Raw genomic sequence first — 21,957 nt, 5'->3', positions numbered from 1 at the left:
TTTTTTTCTATAGTTACGTACACTTAGTAGTACGATTGTGCAAAGTTTTGTTGAAAAATTCCCAGTGGTTCAGCCGGCAGAAAAAAAAACCAAATTCATGAAATATGATTTTTCTCTAAAAGTATTTAACTCTATCATACAATCTTTTTTTCATTTTGGTTAACTAAATAGTACTTATAACCTGGAAGAAAATTGAGTCTCCAACTATAATATTTCTGCAAAAAGTACGTAAGTCAACATTTCAAAAAAAAAAATTTCGGTTTCTGAAAAGGGACCACTCTAAGTGTTACTTCTAAAAAAGCCTTATTTAATGATCTGTCAGTCATATAAGTTTGACAGTTAAAATCGAAAAGCAACAGTGTCAAAATTAAAAAATTATTTTGGTTGGATTTTGTTACATTTTATTGTTATACCGTTCTAACACCGCCAAATAAATTAAAAAAATATTTCCTGATCGAATGTGTAAAAATAAAACAAATTTTCGACAATATTGGCTTCAAAAAGATATACAGGGTATATTTTGATAGCGGGTCAGTGAGGGCAGCTACCAGATCCCGTGCTGCTACGGAAAAACGGTCTAAGGAGACATTCCATCTATTTCAAATTGATGAAGATTGGCGTTTACAGATTTAGGAAAAAACATTTTTCACAAACTCTTTTTTGATGCTAAAAGATCCCATTCCTCTCAAGGATCAAAAGTTTGTATGGAACCAAAAAAAAAATCCGGCTAGAAAATCCACAAATTGAGAAAAACTTTTCCAATACAATTTGTATAAAAAAAAATTTTATTTTTTATTTTCACATAAATTTTAATGCCAAACGATTCCATTATTATTCAGTATCAATAGTTTCCTAGAGATCAACTTACGGTAATGTACTAAAAAGCCACAAAAAAAAATCCCCATGTGGAAAAAGGTGAAAATGTATTCTAATTTTACTATATCTTATGTTACTGTTATGTTTTCATACATTATTACGGTCCTTCAATGTAACAGGACTAATTGGCGTAATTACATTACATAATACATTTTCACGTTTTCTCCATAGTAAATGTATGGGGAAAGTTCTCTTCAATTTGTATCTTTTTAGTACATTACAGTGAGTCGTATGTAAAAATAAAAAAATATTTTTTTCATATAAATTGTATGGGAAATGTTTTTCTCGATTTGTGGATTTTCTAGCCGGAATTTTTTTTTGGTTCCATACAAACTTTTGATCCTTGAGAGGAATGGGATCATTTGGTATCAAAAAAAGTTTTTGAAAAATGACTTTTTTTCTCACGCCCTGTACCTACTTATGTTATTTAATTTCCAAAATCTGTAAAAGCCAATCTTCATCAATTTGAAATAGATGGAATGTCTCCTTTTAGACCGTTTTCGCGTAGCAGCACGGGATCTGGTAGCTGCCCTCACTGACCCGCTATCAAAATATACCCTGTATATCTTTTTAAAGCCAATATTGTCGAAAATTAGTTTTATTTTTACACATTCGATCAGTAAATAAATATTTAAGTTATTTGGCGGTGTTAGAACGGTATAACAATAAAATGTAACAAAATCCAACCAACATTATTTTTTTAATTTTGACACTGTTGCTTTTCGATTTTAACTGTCATACTTATATGACGGACAGCCCCTGTTTCAAAAAGGCTACAATTGTCAGTGACATATGTCGAGCGACAATTGTCGATGACAGGTGACAAATTACAATTTTATAAAATATTTTCTATAGAATTGCTTACAAACATGACAGGCATTTTGCTACAATTGTATGTATTACAATTATGTTGTGAAACAATAATTATTATTTCTAGGCGACATATTTGTAGAATTGTCGGTGAATCTCGACAGGAGGATTAAGATGTGTCGAATTGTGTGACAATTATAGTAATTTGTGGTTGACATACGCGTTTTGTTCAAAATGGCTGCCCATGCGAGAAGTATAGTGACACTATTAGTGATAGTGACAGTAATTCCTACCTACTTAGGTTTTCGTACTTAGTTAGGAGTTCCTGTTACTTCGCCGTCGATATAAGTTTCAATAATGCTACGTAAATATGAAATTAAATTTGTAGCAAACTACGGATATCTCAATTTATTTTTATCATTGTACCATCGGCAGCAATGTTAGTACCTTATTACAAGGGCATAAAGCCTACCGATGATTAGTTAAGAGTGTTGCTGTTAGTAAACGCTATTGGCCCCTTCGTAACATTATTAGTACTTAGGTATATTTTTGAGATTTCTCTGCGTTATATGTATTATTATACTAAATTGTGTTTTTAAACTTATGTATCATAAAAAATACTACATACCTATGTACCTAAATAGCTATCATTAATATTATTTTGTACAAATACCCTCAAATTAATTTAAGCGTTTTTAAATGAACGAGTTACCGTCGTATTTAGGTACACCGAATTCCAAATTCAAATATTTTTAGTTTAGTTAAGCATTTTAACTATTAGTTTAGAATAGTTTTAATTTGTTTTATTTGTATATTTTTATTGTAGTAATGGTCAATGTTTTTACTTTTTCTTCTTTTATTCACGTTTATAAGAACTAAATTTTATATATCTTAATAATTAATAATTCAAACTTATTAAATACTTAGTATAGTGCCAAGTTAGGTATATGTCTTAGATATTTCTATTTCTTTGCCATACACCCGTTTCAATCAAACGCTGAGCTATTCCTTTATATTTAAGTATTAACTTTCATTGCGGATGTTAATTTGTTATCAAATTTATCAAATAACACGAATTTGCGGTCGGAAATCAATTTTAAGATAGTCAACTTTCTTATTATATCCATACTGCAATATTGTTTTTGAAACAAAATACTAACACATAACCAATGCCTATTTGATACACAAATAATGTTACCGAAGAAAATTATATAATGGTGGGAGAGGATTTAGGTAATGAATAGTTTTAAATAAGTTTTATCGAAGTTAACAAAGGCATTTATATTTATAGTCAGCCAATAAACATAAAAATATCCATTAAATAAATTTACTTATTGCCATTTGAGTCAACTACTATTAAAAATTTGATACATTTATCCCTATGGTTAGTCGTGACAATTGTATTCTACAATTGTCGCACCTGTCAGCGTGGTGAAACCAATAATTCTACATATGTAATATTTTGTGACAATTGTCGCACCTGTCACCTATATGAAATTGGGGCCAGATCATTAAATAAGGCTTTTTTAGAAGTATCACTTAGAGTGGTCCCTCCTTCAGAAACTAAAAAGAATTTTTTTTTGAAATGTTGACTTACGTACTTTTTGCAGATATATTATAGTTGGAGACTCAAATTTCTTCCAGGTTATAAGTACTATTTAGTTAACCACAATGAAAAAAAGATTGTATGATAAAGTTAAATAATTTTAGAGAAAAGTCATATTTCATAAATTTGGTTTTTTTCTTCTGCTGGCTGAACCACCGGGAATTTTTCAACAAAATTTGCACAATCGTACTACTAAGTGTAAGTAACTATAGAAAAAAAAACCAGCTCCTAATCATAAAAAAAAACTCGGATAATTGATGTAGCTCGAAAAGCGGCCAAGTTAAAGTGGGACTGGGCTGGACATGTCTGCCGTATGCCGAATGACTTGTGGGCCAAGATAGCCACGGAATGGGAGCCCCATGAGGCGAACAGAGGATCCGGCAGACCTCGCCGGCGATGGCGGGATAACTTGGACTCCTTTTTGACAGACTGGCCAGTTTTAGCTCAAGATCGAGAAGAATGGAGAAAGAAGGGGGAGGCCTTTGCCCAGCAGTGGGACACAATAGGCTCATAATAATAATAATAATATACAGTACTCTCTACCTCTGGCTTGCCTTGGCTGGCCGTCCAGAGTGGAGTCGTTAGGGCTACATGCCCCAGGGGTGGAAGTGAAAATTTGCATAAGACGCGAGTTGGTGCAGTGGCTTAACAGCCACTGGGCAGAAAGCGGTGTACACCTCTCGACACCCTTGAGTTTTCACACCGGTGTTGCCCTTGAGCCATCTTGGATGTCGCTTTTTGTGGGGGCCCATCTTGTGGGGACGAGTCACCGTCTGCCGGAAATAAAATTGGATGAAAATGAAAATGAAAAAAAAAATGAAAAAAGTTTATTATATAAATTAACAATTACAGAAAATCGCGACCCTGTGTCCTGAGCTAGGAAACCCTGTGTTACAGGACGCAGTTTCATCGCACTAGTGCCTTAACCTATATTATAAAACTATACAATTCGTAGAGCGAGTTGCATAAAGAAGTACAAAGAGCTTACAAATAACATTTTTTATTTTTTGTGTAACGTAATATATTTAAATTCAAATAATTTGGTATCAACACTGAGCTGCGTGTACGTACGAGTATTTACTTGAATGTACGGGTATGTATGTGTTAGTGTGTGAGAGATTTATACTATAATATGAATATGATATGAGGATATTAATAATAAATTAAGATGAGATAATAAATTAAGATAAGAAGATAGATATTTATATAGCTATACTTATAAATTGGCGTCATTAAACAAAGTTTAAATAACATAAATAAAATAAAATATATACTTAGCTTGCCACATACAGAAGAAGTTCAGTGTCTTGGTAATCTAGCTGGGAAAGCCACTTGGTAAGATACCGTTTGCTAGGTGGTCTATTTGTAGAATCAAGTTTGCAAAAGGATTTCATAACTAGCGGACAAATAAAGGGGTGAAATCTATGGGCAAATTTTGTGCGTGTTTTTGGGGTTTTCCAGCGCTGACGGCGTCTTGTATCTGCTTCAAAGACCTTATCATGCAGTTTTCCGTAATTATACATAATTTTTCGGAAATACAGCTGACGAACCGAGAGAACATTTGCGTCTGCGTAAAGCTCTTTTGTGCTGTATCTAGACGGTTTACGGTAAATAACCTTAAGGAGAGAACGTTGGGCTCTTTCTAGGCCGATAAGATGGGTCTTTGCCGCCCCTCCCCAAGCTGAATTACAATAGCATAGGATGGATTCACAAAGAGCGAAGTAGACTGTCCTCAAAAGTTCGGGATAGGCAAAATTTCTTAATGTGCGAAAGACAAACATGAGCTTACGGACTCGAGTTTTAAGTGACTCGATGTGCTGCCGCCAAGTCAGGTGAGAATCAAGCAATACACCAAGGTATCGTATGGTATTGGAACGTTCCAAGAAGCTACCGTTGTTGTGAGTGGGAGATCCGAGCAACGTGCTCTGCGGTCTAACCGTAATGTAAAATCCGTCATGCGGTTGGCCTCTGGAATCGATCGAAAAACACAGATATTTCGTCTTCTGCACATTTAATGTTAACAAATTGGAGTCGAGCCAATCCATCACTAGTTTCAAGTTAAGCTCCGCCGTCCTCTGAACCTCTGGCCAGCTTTTTCCACGTACCAAAATAGCTGTATCATCGGCAAACGAGATAGTTGTAGCGTTTGTTAGCTTAAGGTTACACAAACCGTTAATATATGTCAAAAACAGAGTAGGGCCGAGTACACTCCCCTGGGGGACCCCGAAAACCACGTTAGCGAATTCACTAGTGTGTTCTTCCACCCGGACACACTGCTTACGATCTCGTAAGTAGGATTCAAACCACTTGAGCGCAAGTCCCCTAATGCCAAGGCCCTCAAGTTTAGCCAATAGGATCGGAATCGAAACAGTATCGAAGGCCTTGGCAAGGTCCAAAAATATTCCTATGCACTTTTCACTTCTATCCAGAGAATCTACTATTTTACTAACAAGTAAGTCGACAGCTTGTTCAGTTGATCTTTTTTGTCTAAAACCAAATTGGTTAGGCGACAAGCTGCCATTGCGCTCGAGAAACGACAGCAATTGTGCATTAATAATTTTTTCAATGAGTTTACCAATTATACTAAGCAAGGAAATTGGCCTATAGTTAGTCACTTGTTCTTTACAGCCCGCCTTGTAAATCGGTGTTAAAGAAGCTAGCTTGAGAAGACTTGGGAAGGTTGCAGAAGTTATGCTTAGATTACACAAATAAGTGATAGGCTGGGTGACGCTAGTTATAGTCATTTTTAATACGTCTGGTGTGATGCCGTCTAGTCCCGGGGAGCTACCAGCTTTTAGTTGTCTAATAAGAGAGGAAACCTCATCGGTGTCTGTTGGTCGAAGAAAAAATGACGAAACCGGAGAACTTTCACTCTTGTGCATTTTGGCCAAGTGTGCTTCATTTACGCCCATTGCATTAAGCGTCACCTCTGCTAAATTCTTGCCGACAGAACTAAAATACGCATTTATTCTATTTAACGAAATTTTGGGGTCAGTGTCAAGTTTGAGGAGCTCAGAAACCGGGGAGCGGGTGGGTGCAATATTGCATGCCGATTTTACCGTCTTCCATGTTTTTTGCATCAAGGCGAGCTTCTAAAAGCTCTCGCTGGTGATGTTTAGCTTTCACTTGTTTTAAAATATCAGCACAAGTGTTCCTATATTTTTTGTATTGTGTTTGAATGACCTCGTCGTGAGGGTTTTTAGTTGCCTGTTGATGCAATTTACTTCTTTTCCGTATACACTTTAAGAGCCCGGGAGTAATCCATTGTTTAATTGTATGTTTTGAGTTATTGGTGGAGATACATTTTTTGTGTTTTTTAATTATATTTGTGATAGAGGTACAGAAAGATTCGCATGCAGCATTTACGTCATTTATTAGGTATAAAGGAGACCAGTCTATACTTTTTATATCGGAATCAATCGATTTTAAATCAAGCTTCGTAAAATATTTGTGTTTTTCGTTCGACACCGTAAGATCAAGGAGTGTCATAATGAGAAGATGATCTGTGATATCTTCATTACACGTGATGACTGACGATTTTAATTTGGATCTTATCATGACGTGGTCTAGGCAATTGTTACCACGAGTGGGCAAAATGTTACCTGAGTAAAAACCGTGCTCTGAGCAGACATTTAAGTAGTCGTCAGCGCCGCCACTGCAGGCATTTTGTGTAATATTTATATTTATATCACCCGTTATGATGGTATGCCTACAGTCTTCACAATGTGATAAAAAGGTATCCAACGAATCTGAGAATGTAGCAGAGTTACTGTAGCTAGGTGATCTATATATTCCTATTAAGTCTATGTCGTTATTAATTCTTAGGTACAGAGCATTAGCCTCTTTAATATTATTTTTTAGGACCTTGACACTCAAGGTATCTTTAACAAAAATAATCACTCCGTCATTTTGCGAGTAATGTAGGTCTGATGCGAAACAGTTATAACCTTGTAAAGACGGCAACTGGGGGCATAACTGCAGCCAGCACTCCGTAAGCACTATCGCATCAGGCTCGATATTCGCTCGTTTTAACACACATTTAAAATAATCAAGGTTGCACTGGTGGCTACGTATATTTTGAGTAATCAACATAAAAGGTTTTTTGTAAGTGTTTTTAATCGTGACACATTCCTCTAAACATGAAACCTGTCTGTTATCGCACAGCTGAGTCGCGTCAATATCGTCAGCCACAGTATTTAAAGCGCCTGTATAAGATTATTAATACAAACACTTCCACAATCTCTTTTATAACAATTAGCTGTATTAAGGCAGACAGGTTCCACGAGTATTATGAAGTAAAAGTACACGATAAAGTTAATGTTGTTATCAACTGGGAAGAATAATATGTTACTAAATAAATAAAACCCAACCCTAGAAATGTTTAGACAGACATAAAGATGTATATAGATGCTTGAGATAAGAAATAAAATAAAAATATCGTCAGTAGATAAATCATATTTATTGTTTATAGACCGTAACTTAATATTTATATGAATACATAATTCTTCTTTATTCTTTATTCTTTATTTCATTGTAGTCATGTGCATGATACAGTAGGTGTTACAAGTATATATAGGTAGGTACATGACGCCCTGTAAGGACACACAATATTCTTAAAGCTATACTTAACTTATGACTTATACAATATATTATCTAATTAATAGTTCTATTACAATTTTATTAAATAATTGAAATGAGTAACAGTTAGTTTTATTTATTTCTTATTTAGTTTGAGTCAATAGTTCATAAAAAGAAAAAAATAATAAGGAGAATTCATAATTAAATTTTGTTATCATTGTGGAATTATAATATTAATACCATGCAAGGATACAGTATTTTATTGTCGTGTGTGTTGTGTGTTGCAAGTCGTATTCGAAGAATTATGCTAACAACTAAGTATATGTGTACATAAGCAACTATAATATGAGACTGCCCTACAATAAAAACATGCAACTTGTTTGTATGGCGGCCGCCGTGGCCGCGCGTTATCACTATCAGTAAACATATTAAAATCGAACACACTAGGGAATCATCATCTAAACCAGTAACAGGAATTTTATGCACTTGTAAACTGTACATGTATATAAATGTAAGGATGCGTTTGTATGTTCCTAAGAATATCTTACAGTTAGAATCACAGCTCATGCACATATCATTTGAATAATTATTTTTATGTGTACAATTACATTGTAAACCCGCTTTTATTGACCATGTTAGTTTAGTTTTCATGCTACATTCTAAAGTATCGAAACATATTGGTTGTAATTGTGATGACACTGATAACAGATAGTTATGTAAATAAATAAGTGAAAATTGACTTTTATAACACATAATAACGAGGAGGAAAAATACAAGTGTTTGCTAGGCTGTACTTATACTTAGACTATTATTGCTTTAAGTTTTTTATTGTTTCTAGGTTTTTAACCCAAATGTGCTCACTGCCTTCAGATTTCCTTAGGTATACTCGACCATTTGTGACCCAGACCATGGCATAGCCAATCTCTTTGGCCTTAAGCCTTGCGGCCAAATGAAGCTCTTTGGTTTCTTTGGTCATGTGCTCAACTATGAACACTTGCGATTTTTGTGTTGTTGCTATGCCCAGGTGGCTCGTATTTAGCTTGTCATTGGCGTGGGTTTTATTATACTTGCGACTAGCCGCGATGAAGCTGTCTCGAAGGCGCGGTGATGGAAACTTGACTAGTATGGAACGTGGTCTTGGGTTGCTGGGGTTAAGTTTGGCAATACGCGTACACTGTAGAACTTCATGCTGCTGCACCGGGTGTTCGATGGTCGAACCGAGTTGCTGGACTAAAGATACGAGGTTTTCGCCCCTGTGCTCGGGAACACACTGGATCTCCACGTTGCTAGCGCGTGCCTGCTGTTCCAGCTGGTTAAGACGGACAGTCAGCTCTTGCACTGTGGTGTTGAGGTGGTTATTTTCAGCCGCAAGTCGCTGGAGTTCCGGTTTGCCGTCTTGAAAGTCCTTTTTGAAATCCTCGTACTGGCGATTTATGAACTCAAGAGAAGACTCAAACTTAGCCATTTTCTGGTTAAAGTCCTTGAACTGAGCATCAAAGTAGGCCCTATTGTCCTTTTTTGATTCGCTTATCGCTTCACGTATTTCACGGCGCACGATTTCTGTCAGGTCGGCCCTGGTCAGGCAAGAGCCGCACTGGTCAACTGGGCGTAGCTGGGCTTTCCTCCGGGTTATGTTATCAATTGGCGGGCTGAGGTCCTTGCGAACTGGTGTGTTTATATTATTGCCTTTTGGTTTCTTGCTGCAGCAGGCCGGACAGGTCCAAGTCGCTACCTGGCTGTCGGACATGTCTGTTATACTGATAACTAGGCACCTTTCACAGTACTTGTCGTTACATGCGATGCATTCAAGCATTTCATCTTGATTGGTATCCTTAAAACAGCCTGCACACTTCGTGGCCATGTTAAATTATCACAGGTGATGGTACAAATTTTGAGGTTAGGTTATAAATATTAAAAACTTCACGTTATTCACTAAAGTTACGACGAATTAACTATATTTGTCTATTGATGTGTCTGATTATCACAGTTATCACAGTCTCGTGCTTATAATATTAACAACACTCAAGAAAAACTTTACAAATCAAAGGATTGTTCGATTTCCGTTACCAGCGCGGTTGCGTTCCGTTTCACGATTTCATACCGTTTTATTAGGCAGGCGTCCGGTTTTTTATCCATAGCCCAGTATTTAGTCCATCACTTTCATCAAAATAGCCCAGTTCATTTTAGATTCCATTAACTCTCAAATAGTCCTTACACCCTGGCGGGTGCTGCCTCTGCGTGTGTCCCATGATACGGGCAAGGGCAACATCCGCTCGGTGTACCCCTTACATTTCATTAAAGTGTCGAAAGGGCCTCTACGCGTTGGCTTCGGCCCCGCGCACGCCTCCCAAAGGTCCGGAACACCATTGTTCCGTGATGGGAAAGACATAATAATATAATCATAAAGGGCACTTTTTGTTCCCTTATCCTGCTACGGCCTTTACCTCATTTAAAAAAATCTCAATTATTTGTCGGACAAAAGTAGGTAATAAATAAATACTGCTGCATTAATCACAGTACCAACAATACCAACAAGTAGTTAATCCTGATAAAAATATCCTTATTGCATAATTTGCACGTTGTAATTTTTGTAATTCTCTTTTTCATCACACCCGCACTTTAAATGTGCTATTGCACGCAGGCGGAGCGTGAGTTATAGAAAAATCATTCTCCCAAGGGAATAATGAAATTTCTTGTACCGTACTTAACTTTTTTACATCTACTTATTTACATATTTTTTACATTGCGAATGTGATGAAAAGCATTGTGTGTTACTCGGGGAGTATGAATATTACTAACTCGAGTTTTAAATCGCTCCGGCAAGCCGTCGCGATTTAACTTACTCTCGTTAGTAATATTCAACTTCCTCCCCTTGTTGCACAATGTATTTTTCAGTACAAATGGTGTTTTTAACACGCTTTTATTAGGTCGTCGTGTATGTAACTATGTATGTAATGGAATCTGCGGAGGCTAATTTAACCATCTTCCAGGAGTCGTAGCGTAATGAAAATTGGCAGCTATATGTAATTCCGATGACAATACAAAAATATGGTACTGTTGAGCTGATCTGATGATGGAGTCGGAAGATATGAACTGGAACTACATGATGGAACCTCGTATCATAGCCGTTTTTGGGTTTCTTAGAAAAGTCTTGTAATGAACTTTGACTACAATTAGGTTTCAAGGTCTGATGATGAAGCCGAAAGATATGAACTGGAACTACATGATGGAACATCGTATCATAGCTGTTTTTGGGTTTCTTAGAAAAGTCTTGTAATGAACTTTGACTACAATTAGGTTTCAAGGTCTGATGATGAAGCCGAAAGATATGAACTGGAACTGCATGATGGAACATCGTATCATAGCTGTTTTTGGGTTTCTTAGAAAAGTCTTGTAATGAACTTTGACTACGATTAGGTTTCAAGGTCTGATGATGGAGCCGGAAGATATGAACTGGAACTACATCATGGAACATCGTATCATAGCTGTTTTTGGGCTTCTTAGGAAAGTCTTGTAATGAACTTTGACTACAATTAGGTTTCAAGGTCTGATGATGGAGCCGAAAGATATGAGCTGGAACTACATGATGGAACATCGTATCATAGCTGTTTTTGGGCTTCTTAGAAAAGTCTTGTAATGAACTTTGACTACGATTAGGTTTCAAGGTCTGATGATGGAGCCGGAAGATATGAACTGGAACTACATGACAGAACATCGTATCATAGCTGTTTTTGGGCTTCTTAGAAAAGTCTTGTAATGAACTTTGACTACGATTAGAATTCAAGGTCTGATGATGGAGCCGGAAGATATGAACTGGAACTACATGATGGAACATCGTATCATAGCTGTTTTTGGGCTTCTTAGAAAAGTCTTGTAATGAACTATGACTACGATTAGGTTTCAAGGCCTGATGATGGTGCCGGAAGATAAGAACAGAAAAAAGGGGGGGGGGGGGGCTCGAGGGGGGAAGCATGAAATAAACCTCAACGTAGTATTTAAAATAAGTTGGGTTAGCGTTTTCTTGTGACCTTTCAGAGTAAACAAAGGGGGGCTCGGGGGGCGAAGCCCCCGCATAAAAGAAAGATCAACGTTGTATTTAAAATAAGTTTGGTTAAGGTTTTCTTGTGATCCTTAAGAGTAAAGAAAAGGGGGCTAGGGGGGCGAAGCCCCCCGCATGAAAGAAAGATCAACGTAGTATTTAGAATAAGTTGGGTTAGCGTTTTCTTGTGACCTTTAACAGCAAACAAAGGGGGGCTCGGGGGGCGAAGCCCCCCGCATGAAAGAAAGATCAATGTAGTATTTAAGATAAGTTGGGTTAGCGTTTTCTTGTGACATTCAAGAGCAAACAAAGGGGGGCTCGGGGGGCGAAGCCCCCCGCATGAAAGAAAGATCAACGTTGTATTTAAAATAAAATGGTTTAGGGTTTTCTTGTGATCCTTAAGAGTAAAGAAAAGGGGGGCTCGGGGGGCGAAGCCCCCGCATGAAAGAAAGATCAACGTAGTATTTAAGATAAGTTGGGTTAGCGTTTTCTTGTGACCTTTAAGAGTAAACAAAGGGGGGCTCGGGGGGCGAAGCCCCCCGCATAAAAGAAAGATTAACGTAGTATTTAAAATAAGTTGGGTTAGCGTCTTCTTGTGACCTTTCAGAGCAAACAAAGGGGGCTCGGGGGGCGAAGCCCCCCGCATAAAAGAAAGATCAACGTTGTATTTTAAATAAGTTGGGTTAAGGTTTTCTTGTGATCCTTAAGAGTAAAGAAAAGGCCCCCGCATGAAAGAAAGATCAACGTAGTATTTAGAATAAGTTGGGTTAGCGTTTTCTTGTGACCTTTAAGAGCAAACAAAGGGGGGCTCGGGGGGCGAAGCCCCCGCATGAAAGAAAGATCAACGTAGTATTTATAATAAGTTGGGTTAGCGTTTTCTTGTGACCTTTAAGAGCAAACAAAGGGGGGCTCGGGGGGCGAAGCCCCCGCATGAAAGAAAGATCAACGTAGTAGTTAAGATAAGTTGGGTTAGCGTTTTCTTGTGACCTTTAAGAGCAAACAAAGGGGGGCTCGGGGGGCGAAGCCCCCCGCATGAAAGAAAGATCAACGTTGTATTTAGAATAAGTTGGGTTAGCGTTTTCTTGTGACCTTTAAGAGCAAACAAAGGGGGCTCGGGGGCGAAGCCCCCGCATGAAAGAAAGATCAACGTAGTATTTAAGATAAGTTGGGTTAGCGTTTTCTTGTGACATTTAAGAGCCAACAAAGGGGGGCTCGGGGGCGAAGCCCCCGCATGAAAGAAAGATCAACGTTGTATTTAACATAAGTTGGTTTAGGGTTTTCTTGTGATCCTTAAGAGCAAACAAAGGGGGCTCGGGGGTGAAGCCCCCGCATGAAAGAATGATCAACGTAGTATTTAAGATAAGTTGGGTTAGCGTTTTCTTGTGACATTTAAGAGCAAACAAAGGGGGCTCGGGGGCGAAGCCCCCGCATGAAAGAAAGATCAACGTTGTATTTAAAATAAGTTGGTTTAGGGTTTTCTTGTGATCCTTAAGAGTAAAGAAAAGGGGGCTCGGGGGCGAAGCCCCCGCATGAAAGAAAGATCAACGTAGTATTTAAGATAAGTTGGGTTAGCGTTTTCTTGTGACCTTTAAAAGTAAACAAAGGGGGGCTCGGGGGGCTTCGCCCCCGCATAAAAGAAAGATTAACGTAGTATTTAAAATAAGTTGGGTTAGCGTTTTCTTGTGACCTTTCAGAGCAAACAAAGGGGGCTCGGGGGCGAAGCCCCCGCATAAAAGAAAGATCAACGTTGTATTTAAAATAAGTTGGGTTAAGGTTTTCTTGTGATCCTTAAGAGTATAGAAAAGGCCCCCGCATGAAAGAAAGATCAACGTAGTATTTAGAATAAGTTGGGTTAGCGTTTTCTTGTGACCTTTAAGAGCAAACAAAGGGGGGCTCGGGGGCGAAGCCCCTGCATGAAAGAAAGATCAACGTAGTATTTATAATAAGTTGGGTTAGCGTTTTCTTGTGACCTTTAAGAGCAAACAAAGGGGGGCTCAGGGGCGAAGCCCCCGCATGAAAGAAAGATCAACGTAGTATTTAAGATAAGTTGGGTTAGCGTTTTCTTGTGACCTTTAAGAGCAAATAAAGGGGGGCTCGGGGGGCGAAGCCCCCCGCATGAAAGAAAGATCAACGTTGTATTTAGAATAAGTTGGGTTAGCGTTTTCTTGTGACCTTTAAGAGCAAACAAAGGGGGGCTCGGGGGGCGAAGCCCCCCGCATGAAAGAAAGATCAACGTAGTATTTAAGATAAGTTGGGTTAGCGTTTTCTTGTGACATTTAAGAGCAAACAAAGGGGGGCTCGGGGGGCGAAGCCCCCCGCATGAAAGAAAGATCAACGTTGTATTTAAAATAAGTTGGTTAAGGGTTTTCTTGTGTTCCTTAAGAGTATAGAAAAGGCCCCCGCATGAAAGAAAGATCAACGTAGTATTTAGAATAAGTTGGGTTAGCGTTTTCTTGTGACCTTTAAGAGCAAACAAAGGGGGGCTCGGGGGGCGAAGCCCCCGCATAAAATAAAGATCAACGTTGTATTTAAAATAAGTTGGGTTAAGGTTTTCTTGTGATCCTTAAGAGTATAGAAAAGGCCCCCGCATGAAAGAAAGTTCAACGTAGTATTTAAGATAAGTTGGGTTAGCGTTTTCTTGTGACCTTTCAGAGCAAACAAAGGGGGGCTCGGGGGCGAAGCCCCCATATAAGAGAAAGATCAACGTTGTATTTAAAATAAGTTGGGTTAAGGTTTTCTTGTGATCCTTAAGAGTATAGAAAAGGCCCCCGCATGAAAGAAAGATCAACGTAGTATTTAGAATAAGTTGGGTTAGCGTTTTCTTGTGACCTTTAAGAGCAAACAAAGGGGGGCTGCATGAAAGAAAGATCAACGTTGTATTTAAAATAAGTTGGTTTAGGGTTTTCTTGTGTTCCTTAAGAGTAAAGAAAAGGGGGGCTCGGAGGGCGAAGCCCCCCGCATGAAAGAAAGATCAACGTAGTATTTAAGATAAGTTGGGTTAGCGTTTTCTTGTAACCTTTAAGAGTAAACAAAGGGGGGGCTCGGGGGGCGAAGCCCCCGCATTAAAGAAAGTTTAACGTAGTATTTAAAATAAGTTTGGTTAGCGTTTTCTTGTGACCTTTAAGAGCAAACAAATGGGGGCTCGGGGGGCGAAGCCCCCCGCATGAAAGAAAGATCAACGTAGTATTTAAGATAAGTTGGGTTAGCGTTTTCTTGTGACCTTTAAAAGTAAACAAAGGGGGGCTCGGGGGGCTTCGCCCCCCGCATAAAAGAAAGATTAACGTAGTATTTAAAATAAGTTGGGTTAGCGTTTTCTTGTGACCTTTCAGAGCAAACAAAGGGGGCTCGGGGGCGAAGCCCCCGCATAAAAGAAAGATCAACGTTGTATTTAAAATAAGTTGGGTTAAGGTTTTCTTGTGATCCTTAAGAGTATAGAAAAGGCCCCCGCATGAAAGAAAGATCAACGTAGTATTTAGAATAAGTTGGGTTAGCGTTTTCTTGTGACCTTTAAGAGCAAACAAAGGGGGGCTCGGGGGGCGAAGCCCCCTGCATGAAAGAAAGATCAACGTAGTATTTATAATAAGTTGGGTTAGCGTTTTCTTGTGACCTTTAAGAGCAAACAAAGGGGGGGCTCAGGGGGCGAAGCCCCCCGCATGAAAGAAAGATCAACGTAGTATTTAAGATAAGTTGGGTTAGCGTTTTCTTGTGACCTTTAAGAGCAAATAAAGGGGGGCTCGGGGGGCGAAGCCCCCCGCATGAAAGAAAGATCAACGTTGTATTTAGAATAAGTTGGGTTAGCGTTTTCTTGTGACCTTTAAGAGCAAACAAAGGGGGGCTCAGGGGGCGAAGCCCCCCGCATGAAAGAAAGATCAACGTAGTATTTAAGATAAGTTGGGTTAGCGTTTTCTTGTGACATTTAAGAGCAAACAAAGGGGGGCTCGGGGGGCGAAGCCCCCGCATGAAAGAAAGATCAACGTTGTATTTAAAATAAGTTGGTTTAGGGTTTTCTTGTGTTCCTTAAGAGTATAGAAAAGGCCCCCGCATGAAAGAAAGATCAACGTAGTATTTAGAATAAGTTGGGTTAGCGTTTTCTTGTGACCTTTAAGAGCAAACAAAGGGGGGCTCGGGGGGCGAAGCCCCCGCATGAAAGAAAGATCAACGTTGTATTTAAAATAAGTTGGTTTAGGGTTTTCTTGTGTTCCTTAAGAGTAAAGAAAAGGGGGGCTCGGAGGGCGAAGCCCCCCGCATGAAAGAAAGATCAACGTAGTATTTAAGATAAGTTGGGTTAGCGTTTTCTTGTAACCTTTAAGAGTAAACAAAGGGGGGGCTCGGGGGGCGAAGCCCTCCGCATAAAAGAAAGTTTAACGTAGTATTTAAAATAAGTTTGGTTAGCGTTTTCTTGTGACCTTTAAGAGCAAACAAATGGGGGCTCGGGGGGCGAAGCCCCCCGCATGAAAGAAAGATCAACGTAGTATTTAAGATAAGTTGGGTTAGTGTTTTCTTGTGACCTTTAAGAGCAAACAAAGGAGGGCTCGGGGGGCGAAGCCCCCCGCATAAAAGAAACATAAACGTTGTATTTAAAATAAGTTGGGTTAGGGTTTTCTTGTTACCCTTAAGAGTAACGAAAAGTGGGGCTCGGGGGGCGAAGCCCCCCGCATAAAAGAAAGATTAACGTAGTATTTAAAATAAGTTGGGTTAGCGTTTTCTTGTGACCTTTCAGAGCAAACAAAGGGGGGCTCGGGGGGCAAAGCCCCCCGTATAAAAGAAAGATCAACGTTGTATTTAAAATAAGTTGGGTAATGGTTTTCCTGTGACCCTTAAGTGCAAATAAAGGGGGGCTCGGCAAAAAAGAAATACTTAAATTTTGTTTGAATTAGTTGAAATGTGACAATATTTTCTAATCGAGTCAAACAAAATCCCACTAGCTGAGAGCTTCAAAACAATGTATGGCGAAAGTATGTACCTCTCTAATGTCTTCAAAAAGTCCGCGATGGCACATGTCTATATTGTCTATCTTTTACGGATAACTTACTAGGTATAAACATTTTTATGATAATACCGTAATAAGAAGGTAGCCGCTAGTTATTATTAAGTAGCAATTAGCAATAAGTACACGTTAAGCCACAAATGGCATGTAAAATCCGCCTACTTGAAATAATTTTATGTATAAATGTTAAAAGGTATTTATTTCATTATTAATGACTAAAAAGTATAAAATAAATTAATAGTTTAAAAAACACTATAAAACACGCTTTTATAAATGCACGTAAAAGCCAAAAATAAATTATGGATCGTTCAAGTTGTCTCTATTTGTGAGCTGAAGTTTAAAAACTATGTGCTTTTAATTATAATATTTGATTGTAAAAGCGTGGGGCGCTGGAACAGGAAAGATTTTCTTGTAAACAAATACTAATTCGAACTTCCTGGCGAATGAAGTTGCATAAGAACATAACGTTTACATATGCCGCCTAAGGGTTACCAAAGAGAACCAAAGATATCTCGTCCACGAACAAGAACTCTGCATCCTGTCACTGTAGACACTTTCCCCTTTTGTACTTTGATTACCGGAAAAAAGCGGCGTTCTAAGTGTCGGTGACTGTCGACTCTCCTCGCTACTAGCGCATATTTTGTCTGAGTTCGACAAACTGGTACCTACTTTGAACACTGAATTTTAATTGATTTGACTGTTTAATGTAGAACCTACTAGTCATGCTGCAACTCCAGTTAGCGCGTCAATCTGTGTAACCTCCTTCCCGTAACATAGCATAATTTGATTTATCAGCAAGTTATACTTATATATTCTGTGGTTATACAAAAAGTCTTTCCTGTTCCAGCGCCCCACGCTTTTACAATCAAATATTATAATTAAAAGCACATAGTTTTTAAACTTCAGCTCACAAATAGAGACAACTTGAACGATCCATAATTTATTTTTGGCTTTTACGTGCATTTATAAAAGCGTGTTTTATAGTGTTTTTTAAACTATTAATTTATTTTTACGTACTAGTTCGAGAAGTGGTTCATTATATGCCAGGTCGAAACTTCGGAGGGCCATCTGTACTGAAAAACGTCGTACGATACACGTGCGAAAAGGAAATTCGTAACTCGTGTCGATTTAAAACACTCCCTTCAGTCGTGTTTTAATTTATCGCCACTCGTTTCGAACTTCCCTTTTTACGCACTTGTATCGTAATGTACTATTTCAGTACAGATGGTGTGTTTTTTACGTACTAGTGCGAGAAGTGGTTCATTATATGCCAGGTCGAAACTTCGAAGGCTCATCTGTACTGAAAAACGTCGTTCGATACACGTGCGAAAAGGAAATTCGTAACTCGTGTCGATTTAAAACACTCCCTTCGGTCTTAACTGGCACCCCACCCCAACATTAGCAGCATGTAAAAATTTCCAGCTCTTTTAGGTATTTCCACACAGAAACAATTACTTTCGAGGACGAGCGCAAGGACGACCACACGAGAGGCCTAACCTAACATATATTATTTAGTTTTACCAGTTGTATGAAAGTAGGTACATAATCTCATGTAAGCCCCCCCCCCCCCCCCCACATCTAGCATCTTAGCGTCGGGCCAACTTTATTGCAAAGCCTGACGCTGCGTCGGAGCGACGTCGACGCGGCGTCTTTTTCCATACATGTAGTTGGCCCGACGCTCGCGAGACGCTAGATGTGGGGGGGGGGGGGGCGGGAATAGATGTGGAGATGGCGTCCATCAACTGCTTACCATCAGGCAGGCCGTGTGCTTGTTTGTAACCGTTTGGTAATATAACAAAATAGAATAACTTAGTATCAGACTGCCTATTTTTAAATTTCGATCTAGATTTAGTATGTTTCGCCAAAAAACTCTAAAAGAGTAGAAAATAATGGGGGCGCCACCGTCTATGTAGTGTAAATGGTTTTGCATGTGGCAACTATTGAGTCACTTTTGTTTGAGAACAGTAGGTACCTAAGTGTTGCTATGATTTAAAAACCGGCCAAGAGCGTGTCGGGCCACGCTCAGTGTAGGGTTCCGTAGTTTTTCGTATTTTTCTCAAAAACTACTGAACCTATCAAGTTCAAAACAATTTTCCTAGAAAGTCTTTATAAAGTTCTACTTTTGTGATTTTTTTCATATTTTTTAAACATATGGTTCAAAAGTTAGAGGGGGGGGGACGCACTTTTTTTTCCTTTAGGAGCGATTATTTCTGAAACTATTAATATTATCAAAAAACGATCTTAGTAAACCCTTACTCATTTTTAAATACCTATCCAACAATATATCACACGTTGGGATTGGAATGAAAAAAAATATCAGCCCCCACTTTACATGTAGGGGGGGTACCCTAATAAAACATTTTTTTCCATTTTTTATTTTTGCACTTTGTTGGCGTGATTGATATACATATTGGTACCAAATTTGAGCTTTCTAGTGCTTACGGTTACTGAGATTATCCGCGGACGGACGGACGGACGGACGGACGGACGGACGGACGGACGGACGGACGGACAGACAGACATGGCGAAACTATAAGGGTTCCTAGTTGACTACGGAACCCTAAAAACAGGCCAAGAGCGTGTCGGGCTGCGCTCAGTGTAGGGTTCCGTAGTTTCCCGTATTTTTTTCAAAAACTTGTCAACCTATCAAGTTCAAAACAATTTTCCTAGAAAGTCTTTATAAAGTTCTACTTTTGTGCAACTAGGGAACAAATCTAATTATTTTATTGAATATTTTTTGATTTGTTCCTTTTTTCAAGTAGTCACTACTAATATATATAAATTATAAATTTGAATTCTACTTTTGTGATTTTTCAAAAGTTAGAGGAGGGAGGGGGCATATTTTTTTTTAACTTTTGGAACAATTATTTCCGAAGATATTAACAATATCAAAAAATCATTTTCGGAAACCCGTATTCATTTTTAAATACCTATCCAACAACATTTTTTTCCACTTTTTATTTTACCACTTTTTCGGCGGGGTTGATATACATATTGGTAGGTACCAAATCTCAGCTTTCTAGTGCTAACGGTCACTGAGATTATCCGCGGAGGGACGGATGGACGGACAGACAGACATGGCGAAACTATAAGGGTTCCTAGTTGACTACGGAACCCTAAAAATAGTTCTATTTCTACTCTTGTAGTCTCTGTTGTACAGCAAGATACTAAATATCAAACAATATATAGTCAAAAGTATAAAAAGCCTTTGTTAATCTGCGGTGCCTATTTCTAAATAAATAACACTCTAAGATGCCGCTTAGTACTAAAGTGGGCGGAAGTTGGGCAAGCGCGGGGCACGGGCCACGGCGCATGCGCACTCTAATTGACGCGCGCGCAACTCTGCTACCATTGTCCATTAGCTGAGTTGGGATGGGCTGTCAAAAAGTTTGTATAAACGCAGTTTGATATGTTTCTAGTTGTGTATTGTGTGTAATTTTATCTTTTTCACCACACCTTGACTGATAAAGGCTTACTATGTCATTCGAAAACAGATAGCAAAATTGAATTTTATCCACAAGAGTGCAAAGTAATTTCATACAAATCTTAACTTGATATCTTAAGCTTGCTGCCTGGCATTGTATTTTGTATGAGACGGTAAAACAATTTTCCCCTCACTAGCTCGGAAACACGTGTTTTGTCCTTTAATACCAGTGGGTAAAAACGGATTTTATCCACTAGTGGGTAAAGTAATTTGACCTTGAATAAAGTCAAAATAACTACTAGAAACAGTGATAAACACATTTTTTGCGTTGTAGTTTCCTCGCTATAGTGAGGGGAAAAGTTTTGTGTTACACTCGGGTGCAAATGTATTTTACTTCTCGTGTGTTAAAAAACTCGCAAGTTCAGGATTCTATTCTCGAACCAACTAAGAATCCTTTCACTTGCTCGTTTTTCAATTCCACACTCGGCGTTAAAATACAACTTTGCCCCCTTGTATAACAAATAACTATTTTATAGCTGTTATTTCGGCGATGCTCCCATGTAGTGAAACTTGTTCAGTAAATTATAGCTAGTGACTAAATAAACATCCTGCAGTCCAAATACAGTCGCCTAGGTCGAAACCGGCCCAAAGAGGATGATGATGATGATTCGTACACCGACGTTTCTTTGGTCTATGCATGCAGGCGACATAAGTATCTCAAGATAGATCTGAAGATAAACCGATTCTATTGTTGTTGACAAGCGTGGAAGCTACGGTAGGATATAGGCTAATTTATATGTGGCGGAAAATAAAATCTGAAAATATTTAAGCTTGGTTCGATTCGGACGTAAAAATATACGTAAAAATTAGCTCAAAATACGATACGTATAGATCGAATAAGTCAATGTTAAAAATACATTTATATATATAATATATACTATAAAATATAGTATAGGATATACTTTGAAAAACATAGAACTATGTTTCTAAGCAAATTAAGCCATAATATGGGTAAGTACAAAATTCTCTACTCGATAATGACTAGCATATTACCATGTTAAATTTAGTAAAATTGCGCGATTATGAGCCTTTTTACATGACCTGTCATCGAATTAAAACGAAAAATATCAATAAATTGAATAATAAGTTATACAACGTGTTTCATATTCATATTCATATTCATTTATTAATAATATCATTCATATTACATGTCATTCATTATTCAGTAGTATTATAATTTATAATTATTATTATGCTTATAGTTATCACATATTTAGTATACTATGTATAGGTAGTACCTATACTACAATATCTGTACATTTAAAAATTCATTAAAACTATAAAATGTGTGCTCAAGAAGCCATGTTTTTAGTCTAGTCTTAAAGCATTTCAGGGATGTAGCTGAGGTGATTTCTTTAGGTAACCTATTATAGACGGTCGGGCCCGCCACGTGCGTGACGTTCTCGGATTTCGCCAGTCGTCGCTTCACCGGGAGAAGCCTATCTGGGTGTCGTAAGGAGCGCGCCGAGTCTGCGCGTTTTTTATACTCGCCCAACTTGCGTATGGTGTAGGTATAAATCGCTATCTGGTAGATTACTACCGACGGCAGAGTTAATATTCCTAGCTCTTTAAAATAG

General features: G+C 38.4%; 1 protein-coding gene across 1 annotated transcript; it reads right to left on the bottom strand.

The window, feature by feature from the left end:
- Positions 1-8,678: 8,678 nt before the first annotated feature.
- LOC125236898 lies at positions 8,679-9,617 on the bottom strand. Its single transcript, XM_048143816.1, has one exon. The coding sequence runs from the start codon at positions 9,615-9,617 to the stop codon at positions 8,679-8,681; it is 939 nt and encodes a 312-aa protein (XP_047999773.1).
- Positions 9,618-21,957: the final 12,340 nt, after the last annotated feature.

Source organism: Leguminivora glycinivorella, chromosome 20 (assembly GCF_023078275.1).
Source record: "Leguminivora glycinivorella isolate SPB_JAAS2020 chromosome 20, LegGlyc_1.1, whole genome shotgun sequence".
NCBI lineage: Eukaryota > Metazoa > Arthropoda > Insecta > Lepidoptera > Tortricidae > Leguminivora > Leguminivora glycinivorella.
The sequence above is the reverse complement of the archived record's forward strand: the minus strand, read 5'-3'. Positions and strand labels throughout refer to the sequence as shown.